At 41.3% G+C, this 24,562-nt stretch overlaps 1 protein-coding gene across 1 annotated transcript; it reads left to right on the forward strand.

The window, feature by feature from the left end:
* The first annotated feature begins 614 nt into the window (after positions 1-614).
* LOC145469046 (uncharacterized) lies at positions 615-24,002 on the forward strand. The gene is made up of 9 exons (XM_081452698.1): positions 615-990; positions 1,721-2,059; positions 6,718-8,066; positions 10,447-10,971; positions 12,060-13,031; positions 13,449-13,958; positions 14,583-15,338; positions 16,283-16,771; positions 22,195-24,002. The coding sequence occupies exons 3-9, from the start codon at positions 6,818-6,820 to the stop codon at positions 22,935-22,937; spliced, it is 5,244 nt and encodes a 1,747-aa protein (XP_081308824.1). The 5' UTR covers positions 615-990; positions 1,721-2,059; positions 6,718-6,817; the 3' UTR covers positions 22,938-24,002.
* The last annotated feature ends 560 nt before the right edge of the window (positions 24,003-24,562 follow it).

A 24,562-nucleotide genomic window follows, 5' to 3' on the forward strand; every position in this document is an offset into this window, starting at 1 on the left:
AATGGGTCTTAATGTCGTCAGAGCAGGTTTCATTTAGCGTGCAACGCCGGTGTGGCAAACTGCACAATAACATTAGGAGTGTAGAAGAGTGAAACTCGCAGACTCTGGGGATACGTCAGTAATGGAGTGAATGAATTTGCGTCAAAGTTGACATTTGGAAACAATTATTTTTCCTAAAATGAGAGTTTTCTCAATTATATCATGGCGATAAATGATATCTCATGTCTCCGAAAAAATAGGTCCGCAGTGCGTACTTGTGCGGGTTTATCCCATTTGGTTAGAGTTATATTTTAAATGTCAGTATTTGAGAGTTAATAATGTGCTACAAGTGAGTAGGAAATCTCTGGACGGATGAAAGGGTAAAAATGAATGAAGTAGGTAACATAGGTTTTCAGATTTCTGACATCAACATAGACCAGTCAATGTAAATGTTTAATTGGAGATATTATGGACAGCTGAAGACTTCGTTTACAAATTAAAGTCAAATTAACTTGTTCATGTATAGTGTCAAGATGGTTTCCAGTGGAATGACTAAGCCTGTTACAAATTATATTAAAGTCAGCAACTGAGAATCCACCTGTAAGTCCAAAATAGACTCCTTATCAATGGTAAAGTAGTTTATTAAAACTCTCTTGCAGTAAAACAACTGAATTAACGAGTACATTTTACAATCTTAAATTATCTAAAGTACAGTAATTTACAAATATAACAGTGGTACTATCAATTGAGTCACATAAAATATTTAAATGTAAAAAAGTCCTCTACTCTCTTTGTCGTGCAGGCCTGCACGCATCAATGGTGCGATTGCATTACACTTAGGTACGCTGCACTGTAAGTGCAGTAAAAAGAAAGCAATATTGTTCATACAGAGTACATGCTTCTTATGATAGACTGTTGTAAGGTTAAAAAGGGAGGCGCGGTGGCCTCATGGGTAGTGCACTCGTCTCCGGATAGTGCGTTCTGCGTTCGAACCCTGGCTGGGGTCATTGTGTTGTGTTCTTGGGCAATACACTAACTCTCACAGTGCCTCTCTCCTCCCAAGTGCATCAATGGGTACCGGCGAATTTAATGCTGCGGATAACCCTGCGATAGACTAGGGTCCCATATTATTGACAATGAAAATTAGCCAGGGAACGCGCGTGAATTTCTGCAGTTATTGTCAAAATGGCGCTTGAACTAGGCTCCCAAAGGGTGTTAAGCTCGCTCAAACTCTGGGCATGTGTCTGCTGGCTGACCAATTTTTACTAGGAAATTTGCTTGGAAATAGAAGCTGCGACATTTCCGCTTATAAAAAGGAACAAATAAATTTGCCCGCAACTAGAAAGGTTGTTTTAAAAATGCTTATTTGTTGGTTACTTCGTGGCGATGATGGTCCAAGACGAATCTGGGCAAATTATCTGTTGGTTGGGAGGACTTTTGAGTAACCTCTTTTTGTTTATTTCTTTACCGTTTTGTTATTTCTCTCTTCACCAGGTGCTTTGAGGCCTCTTTTGTTGCTATCATGGGGGTTAACTTAGCATTTTATTTCATTCAATGGCTACTGAATTCATGAAAATAATAAAGATTTAGTACAGCAAAGAAAGCTATATATAAGAATAATAAGTCAGATAACAAACAAAAGCCAGATGTAACGTTATGAAAATTGAATCTCGAACGAGCACAAAAACAACCCCTGTTGGTCGTGACACGTTCTCAGTTGAATCAAATGAGAGAAATTTAGGCCAAAGATGATGCAAGAAAGAAAAAAAAATCTTTCTTCTTTTTTCCGTAAATGCTTTCATTCTCAGTTGACTTCAGTGAGAAAATTTGAAAATGTGACGAAAGATAGAAAAAAAAAGTCTCGTCTTTATATCTCTCCATCATTCGTTTCCAGCCCTTTTATTCCCAGCGTTTGACTCTTTCGCATTAGAATGCGACTGGGTTCCAGTCTACGTCCCCCCATTTATGATTTGCATTGAAGTTCAAGCCAACCGATAAGTCTGCATCTTCCGCTTTCTCTGTCGACTGAAGGAAATCATCGTTCACTGCTGCATGTTAAACAAACCTGTACAGGCTGAGGGTAGGGTCAATATATTTACTCTTCCGTTTGTGTTTTATACTTCACTACTTTAGAGTTGCGGACCGATCACCTAGTATAACAGATCCCAGTAATTTTGTAAAGCACTTCACTACTCACTGATTAGTTATGAGGATAACTAACTTTGCCTCCCTGAAGATAATTTTGCTCCCAACCTGAGTTGCTCACTACAACTAACGGAAATTACCCACGCATGCACCGGGGACTTCAACGCGCCATGACTTTGTATAGTGACGACTCAAGTGAACTTCAGAGGTATGGTTTGAAGGCGACGATTAATTTTTGTGGGACAATCACCGTTATTGTAATAGGTAAAGGAAAACTCCCATCTGTGTATTGAGCCACTGCAAACGCATTTTGAGAAAGAGTTTCGCACTTTATGTCGGAAACTAATCAAATAGGGCCGAATACAGTGAGGGCTTAAAATTACCTTATGTTATCAGCGTTTTATTTCAACGCTTTCAGCGAAAGGAAATAGAAGTGAGATAACGAATACAAAACTCTGAGCGTCAGTTACCGATGTTGCGTTTTTGGTAGGTTTGATGGCCACAAAATCTCTATCGTTGTTGAAACCAAGCGCAAGGTCGTCGAGTTGTTGGTGCCTTCATTTTTTAGTATAAAACGTTTGTCAGTTGTGGTAGCCCTGCAGGTGCGATCAGACGTGACAAAGTCGACTGCACAGTCGACTGATATAGATAAACACTTTCGAATTATACTCGCAGACTATGAATTAAGATCGCCTTACATTCCTACATTTTCCAAAGGCTTCATTCTTGTTCGAACCGAAAATGTAGCAAAATATTTCCCAGCAGCTCGGCCGTATTCATAAACTCTAAAAGCGATGGAACCCGAGTTCAGTGCTAGGAAACAGGATTGATTTATTATTCTGAATATTCATTCGTGTCTCGAAAGTGCGTTAGCGTTTTTGATTGTCTGCATTTTCACTCGTCCACTCAAGAGAGATTCAGGCAAGACAATCCGCATTTGCCATCGTTGCGTGCACGTTAACAAAAGGGTTAAAAAAAAACATAAAAAAAATAAAACAAAAAGGTTTTTAGAAGGCATGCGGTTTCCAGCGAAACACGCACAAATATTAGTGTTGGCAGGGCCTAATAAGTCGTTTCAATTTTCACCTTTATTATGCAAAGACCGAAAACTGGCCTGCGGGCTCGGCGCTCAAGGGGGGAGGGGTGGTACAGCGGAGGAATAGTCCCGAGGCTTGCGCATTTAACTAGTGTACCGAGTAGGGTTGTTGCGTTTATATTGCAGCAGGAGAAGATCAAGGTTAGAGAGTTAATCGCCCATACAGGCTTTTAAGTTATTTTTAGGTACACCTACACAGTTCTTCCGCGGAAGTTACTCGCGCGTTGTGTGGATGTTTTCGTGGGGGATTTGTTTATGTTTCGTTTCGTCTCGTTTCAAAGCGAAGGAAACCTCCAACGCTGTGGGGATGTCTTCTTTGATATATTAATATCAAAGAAGGAAAGGAGCTTCGGTCCTCGCTATGTCCAAATACATTTCGAAACTTTAATACTAGCTGCAAAAGCGCGCACTGCGGATAATATATCCTGACCTATCTCATGCTGAGGCTCTAGTAGCTGCAGGCATCTCTTCACTCTGTGAGAGGAGACAGGCACTGAGCGAAACTTTATTTGATCAAATTATGAGAGACCCATGCCATAAGCTACATGATCTGCTGCCGCCACGCAACGAGTCCACTTACTGCACACGAACCCGGGGATACTTTGAGCTACCGATTTGTAAGAGACATAGGTTTAGGAACACTTTTATTATGAGCCATATTTTTAATCATAAATAGTTTGTATATTTTTCCTTGTATAATATAATTCTTTTTTTTTTATTGTAAAGTAATTCGTAATTCAGCCGCTTCAGCGGCTGCAATGAGTTTGCTAACAAAATCTCTCTCTCTCTCTCTCTCTCTCTCTCTCTCTCTCTCTCTCTCTCTATCTATCAGCTTAAATAAGAGTTAGATGTCCTCTGCCGAAAAAATGAAGAGCTGGATGAACGGCAGAGAAATGAGCAGTTAAATGAGTGCAAGGCAAACGAACTGACCGAACACAAAGCAACTGAGCAAACATATTTGATATTACTATAGCCTAATAGGGGCCTCAGTTTGTTTATTGGGAACAGCTACCCAAGTTTGTGCAAATAGTTATTCCTCAAAATTATTGGTTTCACTACGATTGATTGTATTAAAACTTTTCTGCGCTCAATAGTTGCGACATGCGAATCGAATGAAAATGGTTGATTTTCCGCCCAGTTAGAGCTCGTTAAATGTGTGGACGTAAAATCGATAATGTCGTTTGTCTCGGAAATGCCACGAAGATATTTGAAGAAAAAAACTACATGCGTTTTTACTTTTACCAAGGCCTACTTATATGCAATAGTGATGCAAATTCTATTTTTCAAGCCTTACACGTACCGAACTATTTTTGATTTTTGTTGACATTTGTTCTTAAGAGAGCATCCATCTGAAAACAATGCAGCATTACACCCGCTTTCAGTGTTATGTGCATAGGCCATCGTTTGACCTGTTATGTAACCTGGCCTACTTAAAAAATGTAAGCACAACAGACTTCTTTACGGTCGAACTCGAATTGTAGTGATGAAAGATTGATTTATTTGACATCAAATTAAGGTTAGGAGTATCAAGAAGTCATTCTGGGAGAAATAAGTCGACTGTTTTGAATGTTTACACGTTACGAATATTAAAAGCGGCAGCGACCCAATTCTACCGGAAGTCACTATTGGGAACCGATAGACTACACTAAAATCACTTGAAATATCCCGTAACTAGGGAAGCATGCAAAGTCCACAATCTTCTTCAGCCATTTGAGGTAAGTAATTATCATTTACTTGTCAATTCCTCCGCTAATAACCGGAAAAACTACCAGTTTCACAGTGTCTTTCATAGCTGGTCTTTCATAGCTGGTCGAAAGATGGTCGAAAGATGTCGCCTATGCACGTAACACTGAAGGCGGGTGTAAAATATGAGTCTACATCGACCCTCTCAGATTTTGTTCAGATTCTTTGTAGGGTTACATAATAAGGTGGTAATGCAGCGGGTAGAATATTATCACAAAATGCTATAACGTCTAAGAGATATCGAGGTCAACGTGTTCATGATCAGTTTTAGGCCAAAAATTGACCATATTCTAGCTCACTTTTCGTCCCAAATATTTCTAAAAGCATTGAACCTTTCCAGCTCAAAACACTGGTATAATGAATATCATGTAATTTATTGCAATAATACCATTGAGATTTCAAACGACTTAATGGTTTAGCAACACACACATTTTAAAAATAATGCCCTGAAGGAAGTGTTTGGCGGAAAAGATTTTAGGGTAAAAATAAGATTGAAAATCGCCGATGCAGCATTGCTTCAAAAGTTTCTTTACCTACTATATTATGAAGCCTTTATTGGTTAATAAATACAAGCACAAAATTGTCTGTTAAGTTTGAAACACTTTGATAACTTTTAATAGCGATAAAGACAATTGATTGAATTCGCGGTTAACTTAAAAGCCTCGTTATCCAAACTGAATGTGCACTCTTCTATTGAAGAGAAGCGTTGTGAATTCCCGGTATAAATGCGACAAAATTAAAAATCAGTTGATTGTCAAATATATCCTGTCATATTTGTTTCGACTCAATATACCCTAAAAGGTACCGCAAGAGCTCTCGCTGTGGATCTTTTGAGGTTGGACACCCTAAGAGTTACCGAAACCGCTTGTTTAACCCCTAAAAGGTACGACGAGCAATCCCTTCCTTTTTATATGGGGGGTGTTCCCGGATATAAGTTTATTTTTTTTAAAATTTCAATGAAGTTTTCCCACAATTTCAGCTCTGCTTAGTCATGTTGCGAAAACGTGAGCCTACCCGGATTTGAGGGGAAGCATTTGACCGCAAAACTTTCACGATCATTCGCGAGATCAAATGAGATGAAACTGTCAGAGACTATTTTAGAGTATTTGAACAAGTTCAAAGTGAATGACAATTGATGGCATTATTGCGTTCGCAGAACGCAGTTCATAATCTTGGGTGTCCTGTGCTTTGAAGGGTGACTTCTTTTGAGACTTTTTCGTCGGACGTCTGCATTTTCTATGCTATTTTGAATGACGTCATATGTCATACAGTTTCACCGTCTTGTGCTAGTAGTCAAGCAATATAGAATTTCGCAATTTAGACCCCATGTTGAATTTAACCGCAAGTCACCTTTCGTTTCGTCAAATAACTTGTGTTTGACAGTTCTGTCCGCAAGAGATATTCATGGCAACTCTGATTGGTCGAAGCACAGCGACCCATTTTTGATCGCTAAAATTGGCGGCAATCAAGTATGAAGAGTCTTTCGTCCGGCGGGTAGTGAATAATAATAATAATAATAATAATAATAATAATAATAATAATAATAATGATAATGCCAATGCCAATGCCAATGCCAATGCCAATGCTAATGCTAATGCTAATGCTAATGCTAATGATAATGATAATAAAGTCCGGTCGAGACGTAGTATAGCAAGTCGCTATGTGGTTGGTACGTACTTACTGGATATGGGAGAGTTCCGCGAGTGCGGCTCACTTCCGCGTTTGATCATTTATGTTTTCCCTCATGTTTATAGGCGACAATTTACCCTGATATAAAAGTATTGACTCTAGAAGTTATGAAGTAGCTGCTCTTCAGCAAAGAGGGAGTCATAACTACTTGAAAGAAGCTCTGTAATGAGCATAATGGCGTGCGAACAAACGTCGAGTGCAGCAAGTAACGATGAGCCCCCAAAAAATCTCAGATGTATCAATGTCATGTTTCTCTGCGACGAGTGGAAGTCATCCAAGGGCGGCCTGTCCACTTTCAACAGAGAATTTGCTGTGAATTTGGCAAAAACAACTAGCGATACCATCAAAGTTCATTGCTACGTGTCGCAAAGCGATGAACTGAGCAGAGAAGACGCCAGACGACATGGAGTTAATCTAATCACCGCTCGAAGCATTCCTGGATCGTCCGATCCAATTGACTGGTTGAAAATTCCACCGCCGGAGCTCCCGGTTCCTGACATTGTTGTGGGCCACGGAAGAAAGTTTGGTACCCCTGCCTACTTTATTGTCCAAACTGCAAAGTGCAAGTGGATGCAGTTTGTCCATGTGTTTTGTGAAGATCTCGGAAAGTTCAAAGCAACGCAAAGTGCCTCAGTGGATACAATCGAGGAGAATGAGAAGAAGCATAAAAGTGAAATTGAGTTGTGCAAAGCAGCACATGTAGTTGTCGCAGTTGGATCACGGCTACAACAGAAGTACAGCAAATGTCTTCCAGATGTTAAGGTTGAGAGAATCACTCCTGGGATTTTGCAAAAGTTTTCCAACGAATCAACGCAGCTGGTAAAAGACAAAGAGATAAAGAAGTTTAGTGTTTTTATGTTTGGACGGGCAAGCTTTGAAGATCGAATTCTGAAAGGTTATGACATTGTTGCAAAAGCCATAGGATCCCTTGGCAAAATGTTTGAACTGACATTTGTTGGTTCTTCTCCTGGTGAACACAGGAAAATAGAACAGTGGTTTCTTGAAAACAAAAGCATAAACCGTAACCAACTAACAATCCGTAGTTATTGCAGTGAGCAAGAGGAACTCAAAATGATGTTTCATGAGTCTGATGTTGTTGCAGTACCCTCACGTACTGAGGGGTTTGGGATGGTTGCCCTGGAAGCAATTTCTGCTGGTGTTCCTGTTCTTGTTGCCGGAGAATCTGGAATAGCTGAGGCTTTACAAGAATTAGAAGTTGGGAAGTCTGTCATTGTTGAATCAGATGATGCTGAAGAGTGGGCACGAAGGATCCAACAACTGTCCAGCCAAAGTCCAGAAGAAAGAGAGAACAACGCCAAGCTGCTCAGAGACAGCTACGATCAAACTTACCCTTGGAGCAATGAATGTGAGAAATTCAAAAGAATGAGTCAGGGTTTAGCAGAAAGTTTAAAAGGTATGTTCAGTAATCACCTTTCTGCCCTTTTGTAGGTTCTCTTAGTTATGTACTTGACAATCATAGAAGTGAAAACTGCTCTTATGATTGTTTGTGCATGCTAGTATGATACATACTTTGAAATCTGTAGTGTAGGCATGTGAAAAGGTCGGGAAGCTAATTGAAAATTTGAATTAAAGCTCTAAAGGAGACTAATATTAATCTGAGTATGTTTGAACTTTATTTGACCTCCAAATGCGACTTACTGCATTTTTGAGTTATTTCCTTGAGTGCCGCCATAAAAGAAACTTAGACGGCTAAAAAAGTAATCACCGTGGCAATTGGTCCTCCACACGCTAAGTAAGACCAAAATCCTCGATTTACACCCCTAAGCAAGATAACGACCATCCCTGACCTCTTCAATGGTAGTCCCTGCCCTGGGGTGTTCGAGGTTTGTCTCAACTACTTTTGTCCCTGATTTGAAGGATACAAGCAAGATGGTGATCACTGCATAACTTGAACTGTCTAGTGAGGGGACAAGAATGTCGGAAATAAACATGGAGAATTTATAGTCCTAACAGATGATTTTGGCAAAAACTAAATAATTTATGAATTTATGTTAATGACTAATTTTAAGTGTCACTGGATTTAGTGTGCGTACCTGTGCTTGTAGACTGGGGATACTGTCAATAACCCCCCCCCCCCCCCCAAAAAAAAAAAAAAATTACCCAGTTGAACATACATGTAAATGTAAACTGTATTTCCTGTAAACAATTAAAAATCCCAACTCGCAACTTAAGCAGTTCATTTTAGAAACAAATCCAGTTAGTAGCAAGATAGTTTGCGAGCAGGCACTCATAGTTGGTGGCACGAGCAAACGAGCAAAGCTGTCGCCGAGCGAAGCCGGTGAGAATGAGAGCCTCCACGGACGCTATTGTTTTCTGAATACAGCCCCTTCGAAGGTGTCGAGATTTTGACAACTCGCTGGCTGAATGTGTCAGATTATTAGCCAACAGAAATTGAGAAAAGCATCAACAAACATGATGGCAAATTGCATGTGGAGGCTTTAGTTTTAATTATGCAAATAACACTTTGTATTGCCGCACGCAACATTGAACAAATCTTTGACATCTTTAATCGCAGCACAATCTAAGCCAAGTGATTTTCCCTCCTTTACCTGATCCTGAATTATGTTGGTTAGCGGGCAAGTCACTGACACTACAGTATCTGGATGTTACTCTTCACGAACTTTCTCGACTGCATCACTGCAGTTGCAAACAATTGAAATATACAACGTTTACCGTATGCAGTTGGCATAACCACAAAAACATCCCTTCCTTCTAAAAGACAATTCAAAGCTTTTTCCTGTTCGTGTTTTAGATCGACCAGATTATTTGCTTCGATGGAAAGTTTTCGAAAAGTTTCCAGGATAAATCCCACACTTGGATTCTCGGGCACCATGTGTTTGACAATCGCCGCTGGTAATCACAACGCTACATTCGTGAGCAAATGCGCTGTATTCGGAAAACAATGCGCTCCATGCAGGCTCTTATTTCTCATGCCCCGCACCTGCTCGTTTAGCTCGCGGACACATCTCTCGCAACTTTGTTCATCGACTTTGCTCCTGCCTCAACACATGAGAGCCTGCTCGCAGGCTAGTAGCAAGATGGAGGATTTCAACTAGAGTACAGTTAGTTGTTAATTGGGTTCTTAACAAATAGAGTTAAATATAGTTGTTACTTGATATCTGCATTTCATGGAGAGTTTAAACAAACATTTACGCCAGTTCTCCTCACTAGTTTGCTTTGATATTTGCTCAATCCTCTCGACATGGTTGCCTGTGAAAGTAAACTACTGTAAACACTTGTTGTAAGTGCCATAGGTTTCCTTGTGTCATGAAAAATGCACATGATTGTTGTGCATTTGATTAATGCAACAATACAGATTGACCAAACCACACGTTGTATATGTAGGCAATATATTATAGCTTGTGTTCTTCCCTTAGCCTAGGAATTTGTTTGGGTAATCACATGATTCTGAGAGCAATTTGGAATAAATAAAGCGCAAGGAAATTTTTCAAAGGCTTAAAAAATTTGTACATTAGCCCATAGAGCAAGTGCTTTTGCACTTTTTATACCATTCTTACACTTGACTGCTCTTAGCCAATCAGATTCAAGTAATTCTTTCAGCTGTATTTGATTAGTAAAAAAGCTCTTCGTGGTGATTCGTCAAAGCTTGTTGAATTCCACATTTAAAAATGTTGTGAATGATGATGCCAAATTGCAATTTACTGTTTGAGAATATGTTAACTCCATTTCAATAAAATGCTTAAAAACTAATAAAAGATTTAAACTACCGGTAGATAAGGAAATATTTGATAATTATTGTTCCAATTCAACAGCTTTGAAAATAGGAATTGATGTGGAAACCATGAAACCTGTGGAACACAGCACAGAGACTAGAAATCCTCTTTCAGCAATAAAATCAAAATGGTGGGTACCAGGGTACTTCTGGAGTACTTCTGCAGTACCTGAGTCATCAGGAGCTCCCCAAGCAAACAATGTCATTCAGCCTGAGGCACAGACAGTCTTGGCTCAAATTGCTTCAAAGTACTTGGAGGCTGCGCCACCAAGTTGCAAGGATGACCTTGATGACTTTATGACATTCATGGGAAACATGCGATTCATTATCACTGGTATTGCTATGGGAAGTTTGCTGATAACAGTGAGGTGTGATTCACTCCCAATCCTGGAGAGATTGTGGGAAGATTATTCATCAGGACATCTTGGTGATGTGGTTCAAAAGTGTTTCGTTACAGAAGAGATCTTGACAGAATTGAGCCTTGCAGAGTTGAAGCTTAAAACAACAATCTCAAAAGACGAGTATGAAGCATGCAAAATGCACTTTGGAAAAGGTCCAGCTCAAGGTAATAGTTTTAGATTTGTTTAACTTTTTTCCCAGTATAAGTTTTGATGATGTACTGATAAGTGAAAATGACAAAAGAGCAGCTTTTTGTGTTATTGCACAGAGATGATTGAATGAAAAATAAAATAATTAATATATTAACGAAAAGCAATCATTCAATACCATCATTTTATTGAAAAGTTGTCCTAATTAAAACTTGATTGATAAAGGGTACAATTTGACTACGAATAAGGCCTTTTAATTTTTTTACTTTCCTTGATTATTTTGGCAGTCTTGGCAAATTTAGCAAAAATTTCAGCCATTTTCTGGAGTCGCACCCTCAAGAGAGAGTTTGCAGCCAATCCTGAGAGATTTAAATAACAAAAGTCTTGGCAGCCATTCTGTATGACACAAGCAAGAGAGGCTAGTTAGAAAATATCGTTAGAAATCTTCGGTTATTGCCATCCAACATGGTGGCGATGACGTCATGTGAAAACCAAGGATTGCCTGCAATCCTAATCTAATACCATCTCTTTCACTTTACTTCAGCTAACCAGCAGAAACAATTTTGTACCTAGTAGTTCTTTTTTCAGGTGGTCTTTTTCTCTTTAACTGAATGGCCCTGGCAGAATGCTGTTATACATCCTGCATCAATGGAAACAGTGACATGACGTCACCGGACGCTCATTCCCAGTCTCTCCTTTTCCTCCCTTGTAGTTAAGGGAGGAAAAGGAGAGAGCCTAGGTAGGAGGCTGGGCATTAGCAGCTCATTGGTTCAGAGTGTGCAACTTGGGTAGCCGACTGAAATTCACGCTCCAGTGCGATAAAAATGACCCAGTTTAGGTAGAAAAAAGAAACTTGCTTTGGCGTGAATTAAATTTAGTTTGGTCCGATTCATTCCTTTGAGTACATTTTCTCAAATCCTGTCAACATGCAGAATCAGTCCAGAGATATGATGCCAACAAAATTAACAACTCACGTCATTGGAAAAATTCCTGCACCCTTTGACTCAGGTTTTGCTGTGCTGCCCCGGGCTTTTTACACCAGGGCCCAGTCCGTTTACATTCCGAGGCCCAGTTCTAAGCTCTTTGATCTTCCTGTTTCTTTCAGGACTGAAGCTTTTCGTCAAAACAGCGACCAAAAAGACCACAATCACATTGAGTGCTTTTCCAGATGATTCTGTCCAGGGTGTAAAGAAGAAAATAATGGATGAGGTGGGAATACCAGGCAATCAGCAACGGCTTACCCTACATGGCAGTATACTCGAAGATGACCACAGTCTGGGTGACTACATCATTATGAAGGATACAGTCCTGCATTTGGTTCCACTACGTTGTGGTAATAACATGCGAATTCACGTGAAAACGCGCAGTGGGAGGATGATCACATTAGACGTTGTGCTGGAAGATACCATCGAGAACGTCAAAAAGAAAATACTTGAGAAAGAAGGAATACCAGTCGAATTTCAATGTCTCCTCTATGCTGATAATGAGCTCAAAGATTGCCAGACTTTGAAAGACCACAACCTTCATAGAGGATCAGCCCTATTCTTGACTCTAATGCCACTGTTATTGCATCAAATGCCAATCTTCGTAAAGATGCTGACTGGGGAGACGATCATGTTGAACGTTAATCCTGAAACTTCTATTGAGAGCGTTAAAGTTGAAATTCAGAGGCGAAGAGACGTCCCACCTGGCAAACAACGTCTCTACTTTGGAGTCCACGAACTCAAAGAAGACCGCATGTTACGGGAATACAACATCCAGAAGGAGTCAACCTTATATTTAAGAGTTGATGACCAATGTGACAGTATGATAATTCATGTGCTGATGCCAACTGGAAAGATGACTACTTTAGATGTCGTTTTGAGTGATGACGTACATAAAATCAAACTTGAAATCCACGACAAAGATGGTATCCCACCCTGCGAGCAGTACCTTCTCTTTGATGGCAAGGAACTCGAAGATGGTCGGACTTTGAATGACTTTAACATTCAGAAGGGATCAATGCTACATTTGGTGTTGCACCAATCCGTAGAAAAGCTTAACTACTCCTCAGCTGGTAGCCGTCACGCATGTAAAGGTCAGTTGAAAAAAATTACTTTTTACTTTGTTTACGTTTTGGTGTGCAGCCAGTTCATTTGATTAGCCAGGCCAAAGAAATGGGCACAACGTTCGCTATGTGGAGGACACCGAAGTAAGTCGTATTGACTGTCCTTCGTGAAAACAAGGATTCACAATGCGTTACTTTGTTGTTCCGTTTTCTTTGGTCCTATGTAGCTGGTCTGAATTAACGGTAAAAATGCTGGTAAATCGTATTAAAATTTCATGCCATGCTTTTTCAATTTTCCTGTGTGGTTTTGGTCTATTACGAAAGTTTGAAGCCATTTAGAGAAATGGAGTATCAAGCAACAGAAAATAATAACGGTTGTGTTTGCGCGTCTTTTTTTAGTTTCGTTTTCTTCTGCGTCTAATTAAAGGACAAACTATTTCTTATCAGTTCATATTAAACTGCGGATCGAGTGCCAAGCCATCTCAAGAACCATACCCTCAGAGATGACAACGCAGGAATTCAAACGCTGGTTGCAATGGAAAACAGTGTCGCGTAGTACGTCACGTAGAAGAAAGGGAGAGGCGTCGGGCGGTTTTCCTACACCAGAGGACGTCTTGAAGCTTGCTGCGTTCAAGTATCTGCAGCCAACCGACCCATCTAAACCGCACGATTCAACTAGAGCCTTTACATATCATCTAGAGAAGATACGAAAAGTGGTGATTGTAGACATCACTCAGAAGCTGGAGAGTTTATGGGTGACAGTGGAATGTAGCTCCTTGCGAATACTTCAAGACTTGTGGGACGACTGTTGCAGCGAACGTCTGAGCGGATTGGCACAGAACACCTTTGTGTCAGAGTACATTCTCAAGGAGCTTGGCCTTACCAACGTGAAACTCAGGACAACGATTTCAGAGAAGGAATATAAAGATTGTCGAGTGCAATTCTTGCAGAGTCTTGGTGAGTATGAGACCTTGTTTCACCTCTACACCTTTTTCAGTTACTTACCTTGGGGCGAACAAGGAAATAAAGACGAAAGGACAATTTTTCTCTGTTCTTGAAGGCCTTTGCTCTTTTATTGTCCATTTATTTTCTTGCTTTCTCGTTTCATCTGGAAAGAAAATGAACGTGAAGGTCGGATCTACCAGCCTAATTTGCACGTGGGAAGTGCAATTATATTTTGTTTTTATCAATCTTAAGATCAGCATCTGTGTGGAAGTTGCTAAGCTTCCTTTTTCGTGGAACAAGGTGGTACATGTAGGCACTAGTCTAAGAACTATATTTGTCAACACGAGTGTTTTCTTACGTTTCGTATTTTCCAGTTAGATTTATATTTTGTCTGAAATATATAATTTGTCTATCAAGGTCAATCAGTGTAAATCAATCAATCAATCAATCAATCAGTGAATAAATCTGAATTAATCACGATCAATTGATTAGTTAATTCATTCTTACATAAGTCAGTAAATCAATCAGTCAATCAATCAGTCAATCAATCAATGAATCAATCAATTTCAATCAATGATTACTCCACCAAAAATTACAATTAGTACTTATTTTATCATTAAATTATTTCGTTTTCAGTTCAATATCCACGGCGCATGAGAATTTTCGTCAAGACCCAAACCGGGAAGACCGTCATCACATTAGACGTTGAACCAGAAGATACCATTCAGAATGTGAAAAGGAAAATAGCCGATGAGGTAGGAATACCAATGGACCAACAACGGCTTACTTTTGAAGACAAAACACTCGAAGATGACGCCGTCTATGCTGAGACACACCTCATCTTGAATGATGAGGAACTCACAGATGACCGCACTTTGAAAGATTACTACATTCAAGCAGGATCAACCATACACTTGTTTCTCCTACTTGGAGGTAGAATTCACGTGAAGACGCAGACTGGACAGATGATCACATTAGAAGTTGTGCCGGAAGATACCATCGAGAACGTAAAGAAGAAAATGTTCGAGGAGGAAGGAATAACTGTCGAATGCACACGCATCGTGTATGCTGGGAAGACACTTGAAGATCAGCGCACCCTGGGACACTACAAAATTCGGAGAGAATCTATCCTACATTTGATTCCCACACGTCGTGATAGTGTCTTGACAATTCGTTTGCAGACACTGAATGGAAAGACGTTCACCCTGGACGTTGCGCCGCAAGATACTATTGACGCTGTGAAAAAGGAAGTATCTCGGAAAGAAGGAATAATGGTTGAATGTCAAAGCTTGTTCTATGCTGGCGAGAAACTCAACGATCGCAAAACCCTGAAAGACTACAACATTACGAGAAGCTCAGTGTTAAATCTGATATTGAAGAAAAGCCCAGAAGGTAAGCTCAAAGAGGTATATCAATCCAAAGAAGTGGGTCTGGATGGGGACGGGGGAGACGGGGGGGGGGGGGTTGGACGGGGGTTTGTCTAAATGTCAGTTTTCAATTAAAAGTTCCTCCATTTGTATTTTTAAACGGTGAACGGTGAACGGTGAACGATGGTCCTTGAATTATCCTCAATGACCCTTTTTATAGCAAAAAATACAGATCCTTTGAGATCTTGGTGCATTGTTTAGCCTTCCTCCGTAAACAAACTTATATAAGCAGTTAGCACGCAAAGAGCATTTATTTCTGTCAGGAACTATTAACAATTATGATAACGTTAATCCAAAAAGTTTGTTTGGTTGCGACATACAGCAAAAGGCACATTAAGTATTTATGACGCATATACGATCTAACATCGGTACTAGTAAGATAAGCAGGAGGTAATCCTCAAGATTGGTGTAAACGTAGTGGCAAAACTTTTCACCTTAAGAAATGTGGCATCATGCCGCGAACAGTTCCATTGTAGTTTTAATAAACAAAGCTACTGGTCGAATTGAAAAACTAAAATTGAGAAAATTAGGCTGGCTGTCACATCTATTAAGGTCAAAAGCTGTCTTAGTTCTTTTAGCCCAAAATATCAAGCTTTCTGCTGATTATCTTACCACTAAGACTTCACTATAAATCCTAAATTGTATTTTGCTGTAAATCGTAACCAAACAAAATTGATGGACTAACCTAGCCATTATTGCTAAAGCCTGGTTTTCACTATGACAGAAGTACAAGCAGCAGCATAAGCATAATGGTAGTGAGGACAATATAAGCATATACACAATGAGGACGAAATGTATTTCGTAGGTTAGTAAAAAAGGTGGGATTCTATCTTAGTGTACTGGTAGAGTTTTATTCAAGTTAATCTGTTAGATCCGGTCGTTGTTTAAAGAGACATATTTCTCTTATAGCTCGTCTTCCACTGCGGATCGATTGCGAGGCCATTTCACAACCTGTTCAGCAAAGACGATTTTCACGGATGGAAGCAATGAGTTTCGCTGAATTCACGTCACGTAAGCGAAAGGCGGAGGCGTGGTGGGGTTTTACCACAGGACAGGACGTTTTAAACCTCGCTGCGTACAAGTACCTGCAGACAACCGACGCATCTAAACCAGATGACTTGAATGGCTTTGTATATTATTTAGAGCATGTACGAAAAGTGGTGATTGTAGATGTGCAGCCAGGAAGTTTGATAATCACGGTGGAATGCGGCTCCCTTCAGATACTTAAAGAATTGTGGGATGACTATCGTACCGGTTATGTGAGTAAAATGGCGCAGAAATTCCTTCTAACAAAGAACATTCTGAATGAACTTGGCCTATCGAAGATAAAATTTTCAACATCAATTCCAAGTGAGAAATACAGAGCTCTTCATGATAAATTACAGGCTTTTGACTCAGGTGAGTGTAGTTATTTTAACAAATATGTCGTTTTTATCCATTAATTAGAACGTATTTTTCACATTGGTTAGTCAGGTTTTGTAAGGCGCTTCCCATTCAACCAACAAGTCCGGTTTTTATTTTGTGGAAATTTCCTGTGTCGAGTGGAACAGCATTTTCCGGAATTTTCGGAACAGAGAACAACCTCGCGAGCTATACCCAAGTTTACAAACTTCTTACCGGGACTTTCTGTTCCATTTGATTTCCCTCTCCGGAATTTTTGGTTCAATGGTTCGCTTTTCGGAAATTCAACAATTTTTGGATTATCTTTCACAAACTCCGGTCGAAATATATCAGAATAAATCAGGTCTTGTCCGCTTACTTGTGCTTCGATCCACACTTTTAACACCCCAAAGGGTACCCCCCAAGAAAACTAAAAGCATAACGTAATCCCATCAAAACCCAGGAGCACTAACCATGTGCTCCCAAGATCTCTAGCAGCTTTTTCCACTGTGCTTCGATCCTGTAGACAGGTAAGTATTTTTCGCTCGTATTCGAGCTTTTATTTTCCCCCTTTTTGTAGCTCTAGCTTAACATTTCCTTGTAGGAATCAATCTACGGTGGTTTCCTTCAACTACGGTGTATTTTGAGGTCAGATACGGTGCCTCCACATCGCAAACGTAAATCACGTTCACCTTCCCGCCATTCGCGCGATCGGGACTCGCCATCACAATCACTCAAACACCGTCGTTCAAAGGACAGCGACAAGCTGGAGTCCATTCTGAAGTCTCTCGAGACCCTTAAAAATGATGTTTGTAACTGTAATAGCTGTTTGGCCCTTTATGAGTCCCGCTTCGAACAACAGAAAACGGCTTTCGAACCAGACCAGGAAGTCGACTGCGACGCCATTTCCTTGTTGGTTTCTGAAGACCCCAAAGACCCCGCGTTCGAGTCTGTCAATTGAGTTGGGGCTTTTCAGCCATCAGCCGAGGCAGAATTGTTGCCAAATGAGGCTAATAAGCCACCAAACAAGGCTTCTGAGCCGCCAAACAAGGCTATTAAGCCACCAAACGACGCCTCGAGTACTCAAATGACAACGTCGACTGCGCATATTATCACCCCGACCCCGATGCTTCTGTCGCATCCTGGAAACCATCCAAGGTGTTTTCTTCATTCTTGGACAAAAACTTCCGAAGGAAACTCAGTTACGATCAAGTTTTGGGTATTTTGGAAATTAGCAGTGTCCCACCTGTCGACGCTTTAGCGCCACCTACACTTGATACTACGACCATTTCAAACCCCCAAACCAAGAAATATGTACAAGAACGTGATAAGGAACTAACTTCCGTTCAGCGTTCTTTACTTAATGACACAGGCCCTCTTTGCTGTCTACATGACGCATTTAAATCAAAGGAAACTATCTCTAATGAAGATATTATGTTCATGTTAGAGCAGGCACTATGCCTTCTTGGCTCAGCTAACTATCAGTTGTCAGTATTAAGACGAAAGAAGGTTTTGGCAGCCATTCATAAGGCGAAGGTTAATTTAGGGGACCTTCCTTTACCTAATGCTAAAAAAATGCTTTTTAGGAGATGACTTTCCCTCCCTTGCCTCAAAGCAGGCTGACCTATCACGTGGCCTCTCTAAAACCCTCTCATCAAATACAGGGCGCCAATTTCCACGGAGATCTGGCCCTTCCCAACGTTTTGGATCTAGAACAGCCCCAATGCGACACACCTTCCACTCTACAAAGTACGCCCGAACCCGTGCAAAAAACCGTTTTTTCGTCCTCGAAGGACGGCCCAACAAGAATCAACCAACACCTATCCCAGTGGGAGCAAATAACTTCAGACCGAGAAATTCTAAGTATTGTAAAGGGTTTTCAAGTAGATTTTAATTCACCCCCAGTTCAGTCTTACCCTCCTGTTACAAGAGCAGGTCTATCAGAAAGTCAGTTGAGCAATGCAGAAGTCCAGGAACTGTTAAAGAAAGGAACTATTCAGGAGGTCAACCCTTCAGACCAGGGCTTCTACAGCCGCCTTTTCCTTGTTCCCAAGAAAGAAGGGACTTGACTGTAATAGAGTTGAGTTCTTTAAACCGATTGGTCCGCAACTCTCACTTCCAGATGGAAAATCTTCATTGTGTAAAACCCTTCTCAAGATGGGAGACTGCATGACAAGTATCGATCTAAAAGACGCCTTTTTTTCCGTTCCCATGCACGAATCCTATCAAAGGTTTCTTCGTTTCATCTGGGGCAGCAAACGCTACGCCTTTCAGGGTCTCCCTTTTGGACTAAGTTCAACATCCCGAATCTTCACCAAACTTCTGAAACCTGTAGCCGCCTTCCTCAGGAAGCAGGGGTACCGAATCATAGTATACTTAGACGACTTCCTTCACCTTGCCTCCTCCAAGGAGGAAGCTCAACATCCAACTCGAATGACATTAACTCCATTGCAATCACTGGGCTTCCTCATAAACTGGACGAAATCAACACTGTCCCCAACTCAGACAATAACATACCTTTTCTAGGCACCCTGGAGTCTTGTCTTATTGCCATTTGGGTAGCCCCTTTACATCTCAGGGCTCTTCAAATTCTGTTAATACAAACCTTGAGAGACCGCCAGTTCAATTTCAACTGTCAACTAACACTCAACTCCCAAGCTTGGGCAGAACTAACCTGGTGGATGCCCAATTTAAACCAGGTCAACGGCAGCCCTGTTTCTCCCCCACCTCGCGATCTAACGATTCTCTCGGACGCTTCTGTGTTAGGCTGGGGCGCAACATGTCAGGGCAAATCCACCAATGGCAAATAGTCCAGTCAGGAATCAACTCGACACATCAACTTACTGGAACAGAAAGCAGCATTTCTTGCCCTAAAAACATTCCTCAAGGGCCAGTCTCACACGGTTGTACTATTGAAGATGGACAACTCCACCGCAGTTGCCTACATAAACAACAGGGGAGGTACCCACTCAGTCCCTCTGATGTCCTTAACTCTGGAGATATGGACCTGGTGTCTTCACAGAGACATCCTCATTTCTGCACAGCATGTCCCTGGAAAAGAAAATACTATAGCCGACCAAGGGTCTCGTACCTTTCTAGATTCCAGCAACTGGCTACTCGACCCAAAGGTAATCACACCCTTCCTTACAAATTGCAACACAGATCTGTTTGCCAGTCGCCTAAAGCCCAGCTACCTCAATACATCAGTTGGAGACCAGATCCAGGGGCATTTCATATAGATACCCTAACTCTACACTGGAATTCTCTGAAGGGTTATGCCTTTCCCCATTTCAACCTCAATCCAGTGGTTTTCAACAAGGTAATCCAGGACAATACAGATCTAGTGCTTGTAGCACCAATATGGCAAGCCCAATCATGGTGGCCTATCCTGTTGAGTCTTCTAGTCAGCAACCCCGTCCTACTGCCACACAGTCCAGATCTCTTGCAGGACCCCTCCGATCCGAACAGGATACATCCGATGTTCCCACGCCTTCATTTGACCGTGTGTCATATCTCCAACAATACTACCAGACAGAGGGCTTTCCTGAACAGGTTTCCAAATTGCTCGTCTCAGCAACTCGGTCTTCCACTCGCAATGCCTACCAGTCAGCATGGTCCCGCTGGAGTAGCTGGTGTACTGAAGGGCCCACTCTCCAAGGTCCTTGAATTTCTAGCAAAGGCCTTTTCAGATGGTTTGGAGTACCGCCCCATAAATGCACTGCGCTTAGCTATCTCTTCAACACATTCAAAGAATGACAGCTTCCCTGTAGGTCAACACCCTCATGTCACTAAGCTCATTAAGGGAATACTCAACTCCCGCCCTCCGAAACCAAGGTACTCACATACTTGGGATGTCAGGAAGGTGACAGCACACTTGACTTCCTTAGGAAGCAATAGCTCTCTGTCCGTCAAGCAGTTGTTAAGGAAACTTGTTATGCTCTTTGCCTTGGCTTGCCCAGAAAGGGCAGCTTCTTTGGCTAAATTAGATCTTAGATACTGTAAAATCCTCCCAGAAGGAGTTGTTTAATCCCTTACCTCCCCTAGAAAGCGTGGTAACCCTAGTCAATTAGCTCAGCCTTCTTCGCTCGTTTTCCTCACAATCAGAAACTTTGTCCTGTTAAGACCCTCCGTCACTACCTCAAGAAATCGCTTGCAGTTCGCCATACTCTACCGTGCTCCCAACCGGACCCTTCGTTCATCTCTTATATTAAGCCTCACAAACCGGTTTCCTCTCCTACCGTTGGGCGCTGGCTCCGGCTTACCATTCAGGATGCTGGAATCAGCACGGAAATATTCAAGGCCCATTCAGTTCGTTCAGCTTTGACTACAGCAGCAGCCAATGGAAGTGTTTCTCTGGATGAGATTGTGACTATGGCTGCTTGGTCATCTCTATCCACCTTCCAGAAGTTTTACTATAAGACAGTGTTCAATTCAAAAGTACTGCCATGCTGTTCTCAAACAACATTAATTGTTTACTAGGGGATCCTTCCCCTGTGTGAAAGCTTTTCCAATCAGTGATTCAGCTTGTATATCCATTTATTCAGTACTTTTGTTCTCTATGATGTCTTTGTTACATGTTTCAGGCATTAAACCTGTGTTTACTTTGCTTATACCTTGGTGTTGAAATCTACCTGATTTATTCTCATATATTTCAACCGGAGTTTGTGAAATATAATTCCAATTATACCAGTTATGCCAATTATAATTGGGAATATATGAACAAGTCAAGGGAGAAATATATGAACCCTTCCCTTCAACCCCCCCTCCCAACTGTTATGTTTTCCACTGCCTCTTCGGCCGGTGTTATTTTTTCCTTCCTCAGTCAGCGTTAAAAAGCTGCTACGAATCTTGGGAGCACATGGTTAGTGCTCCCGGGTCTTGATGTGATTATGTCATGCGTTTAGTTTTCTTGGGGGGTACCCCTTAGGACGTTAAAAGTGTGGATCGAGGCACAAGTAAGCAGACAATACCTGATTTATTCTCTTGTATTTCTCCCTTCATTTGTTCATATAATCCCAATTATACAGGCAGGCCGCTTCGCGGCCCTGGTATAATTGGAATTTTCCGGAAACTTTCCGAAGAAGTTTCCGTTACATTAATTTGCTCCCGTTCCGGAAGTTCTGGAAGTTTTGGTCGAAGTAGTTTATCCTGGTAGGAACAAGAGTCATTCATTCGTCAGTTCTAATTGTCTCTTCACTCGTGCGTGAAAAACAGAAGAGTCAAGTTACGTGAATCACGCTTCACATTACAAATAACGCAACGCAAACAGTATCATTGGTGGTATAATGAAAAATTCAGCGTTAAACTGTTGCCACTTCACTAAAAAAGCAAAGAAAGCCGTCATATTTTGCCCAGCTGCAGCTGTAGATAGAAATATGACTGAAAAAAATGGCACTTTCTTTTTCTATTCACAATCACTTGATTTTTTTAATCTTCTTTAGGGTTTCAACGGAAATATTTACGACTTAAGACTTTACGACACGCATTTCAGAACCAATTCCGCGTTTGGATCTCCACCAGAAAACAAACCAGAAAATTGCTCAAAGAGCGAGAAACAGCTCTTTCCTCGTCTCTGAGAAGAGCAGAGCTGAGAGGTGATCAGCCGGGATGGTCCCTGAGGTCACTATTGTATGGTATTGGTGCTGCTACTGCGGTACTTGCAACAGCACCTGTATCTGGTGTAGCTGCAGGTGTAGCAGCTGCAGGTGCATTCGCTTGGGGTGCAAGTGCAGCTGGAGGTGGGAAGAGATTGACTGTCCGTCAAGCAATCGACGAAGACAAACATGCATGCCTAGAGCTATACTCAGGTCTAAACCTTCTTGGAAACTGTGTAGCTGACTTTGCTGGTTTTTGTCGCGATCATATTGATTCAGTATTGTCGAGTAAACTCGTGGAGGGCGAATTCAGGTTCCTGCTGTACATATTGCGAGGTACACATTCACCCAGAGCAGCAACAAACGCGGAAGTACCTCTACCAGTACTACTTGATGAAGAGGTGAACATCCACGCTACGCGTGTGGACACCTTAATAGAACAGTTAGAACGTTCTGCAACTAACCAGGAAGCGTTAGCAATTACCAAACAAATCGTAGACGAGTTTCAGGAAGGCCCAAATGATGAAGAAATCCGGACAATGATCATGAATTTTATCGAAGCAAAGTTCGCTGAAGCCTGTAAATCATGATAGCTGTAACAGTTCTTGGTTGATAGTTTTCTTCAAACCTGAAACTGTCAGATCTCAATTAACTATAGGTTTAGATCTTAACTATGTTTAGATAGAGCGGTTTTCAATTGAGTATCGAAAGTAATCATACAATTAATAAGAAAGAGAGTGCGTGCTAAAAGCTGCAATCCTGTTTAACAATTAGATTTTGAGTACAAGACTACCATAAGTTGATATTTTTCGCAGGGAATATCTGAGAATATTTTTTACGAAAACAGGCAGGTTACGTTACCTCAGTGATATTTCGAGAAGGCTTGTGGAGCCTTCCTGCAGGGTTAAGCTTAAACTTATTATTTGTTTATTATTTATTTATTATTTATTATTTGATGCGACTTAACAACTTCCATGATCCCCAACATCAGAAAAACCGTTACAGAAATACGACGCAACCTCCACCACAAATTCCGCTTTCTTCCATCGGAAACCTTCTCGGTTGCAAAGCAGTTGGCGTACTACACCTTTAAGAAGACCAAACTCGCAAGCCACATCGTCTTCATTGGCGGTTGTTTGCCCAAACGATTGATTCCGAAGGGATTCAGGATCAAGTTTCACTCTACGAGAGCTGACCGTGACAACAAGCGCTTAACCAAGATTACCAACTCGTGCTCCCGACGCTTGATGCAAACCACGATTCAAAACTTGAAAGTTAGTCAAAGAGACATTTCTGTCCAGTTAACGCGTATTTCCAATCAGTTACGCGAAAACTCTACAAATGCTGATTACCAACTGATTGCACAATTAATTTCAGAAATGAACTCTCGTTTATATTCAAAAATGAAGTTACTCAAGGACAGTAAATTTCATTTTCTTCGTAATGAGTTTTCATCCATCCGAAATTCCATCTCAACACACGAAAATGTGCAGGACAAAAAGATTGTTGTCATCATCCCTGACAACCTTGAGCTCGCGGAAGCTGAAACTTCAGTCCTCAGTAAAGGCCTAACATTTGTCCCTGTGAACAATAAGATTGACGAATATCAAGTCAAAGCTGACCGTGAGAAACACTTCCATCGTCTATGACTTAAGGCTCATTTTCATGGTAAAGCAGACACTCTAACGGACAGTGCACCACCAGCAGAGACGGATCCTTTTGCAAAGTTTGATGCCAAGGTATCTAACTGGACACCTCCCGAAGGCCAATTCTCTGCTGTTGATCATTATATTGACCGCTGTCGAAGATTTGTCAACACACTGGATTTTGAAAGATCTCTCACACGCCGTTATGCGAATCTGTGGCAAGCTGAGAGGCTAGCTTTGCGTAACCTCAGACGACGCACTGATGTGGTAGTTAAGCCGGCTGACAAAGGGGGAGCTCTTGTCGTTTGGGCACGCCCTCGTTACGGATATGTGGAGCAACAAAGCCGCGAGCAGTACAGAGGATTCATACCACAGCTTCACAAGAGACACATCGACGACGTTGTCGGGGTAGCTTCATGCCGGAGAGAGGAACTCGAAGCCTTTATTGACTTTGTTTCTAACTTCCACCCAGCGCTTCAATTCACATTAACTGTTACTGAAACGGAACTACCATTTCTGGATATCAACCTACACACTTCTGAAGATAGAATTCAAACCTCTGTCTTCTA

This window comes from Orbicella franksi, chromosome 15 (genome assembly GCF_964199315.1).
Source record: "Orbicella franksi chromosome 15, jaOrbFran1.1, whole genome shotgun sequence".
NCBI lineage: Eukaryota > Metazoa > Cnidaria > Anthozoa > Scleractinia > Merulinidae > Orbicella > Orbicella franksi.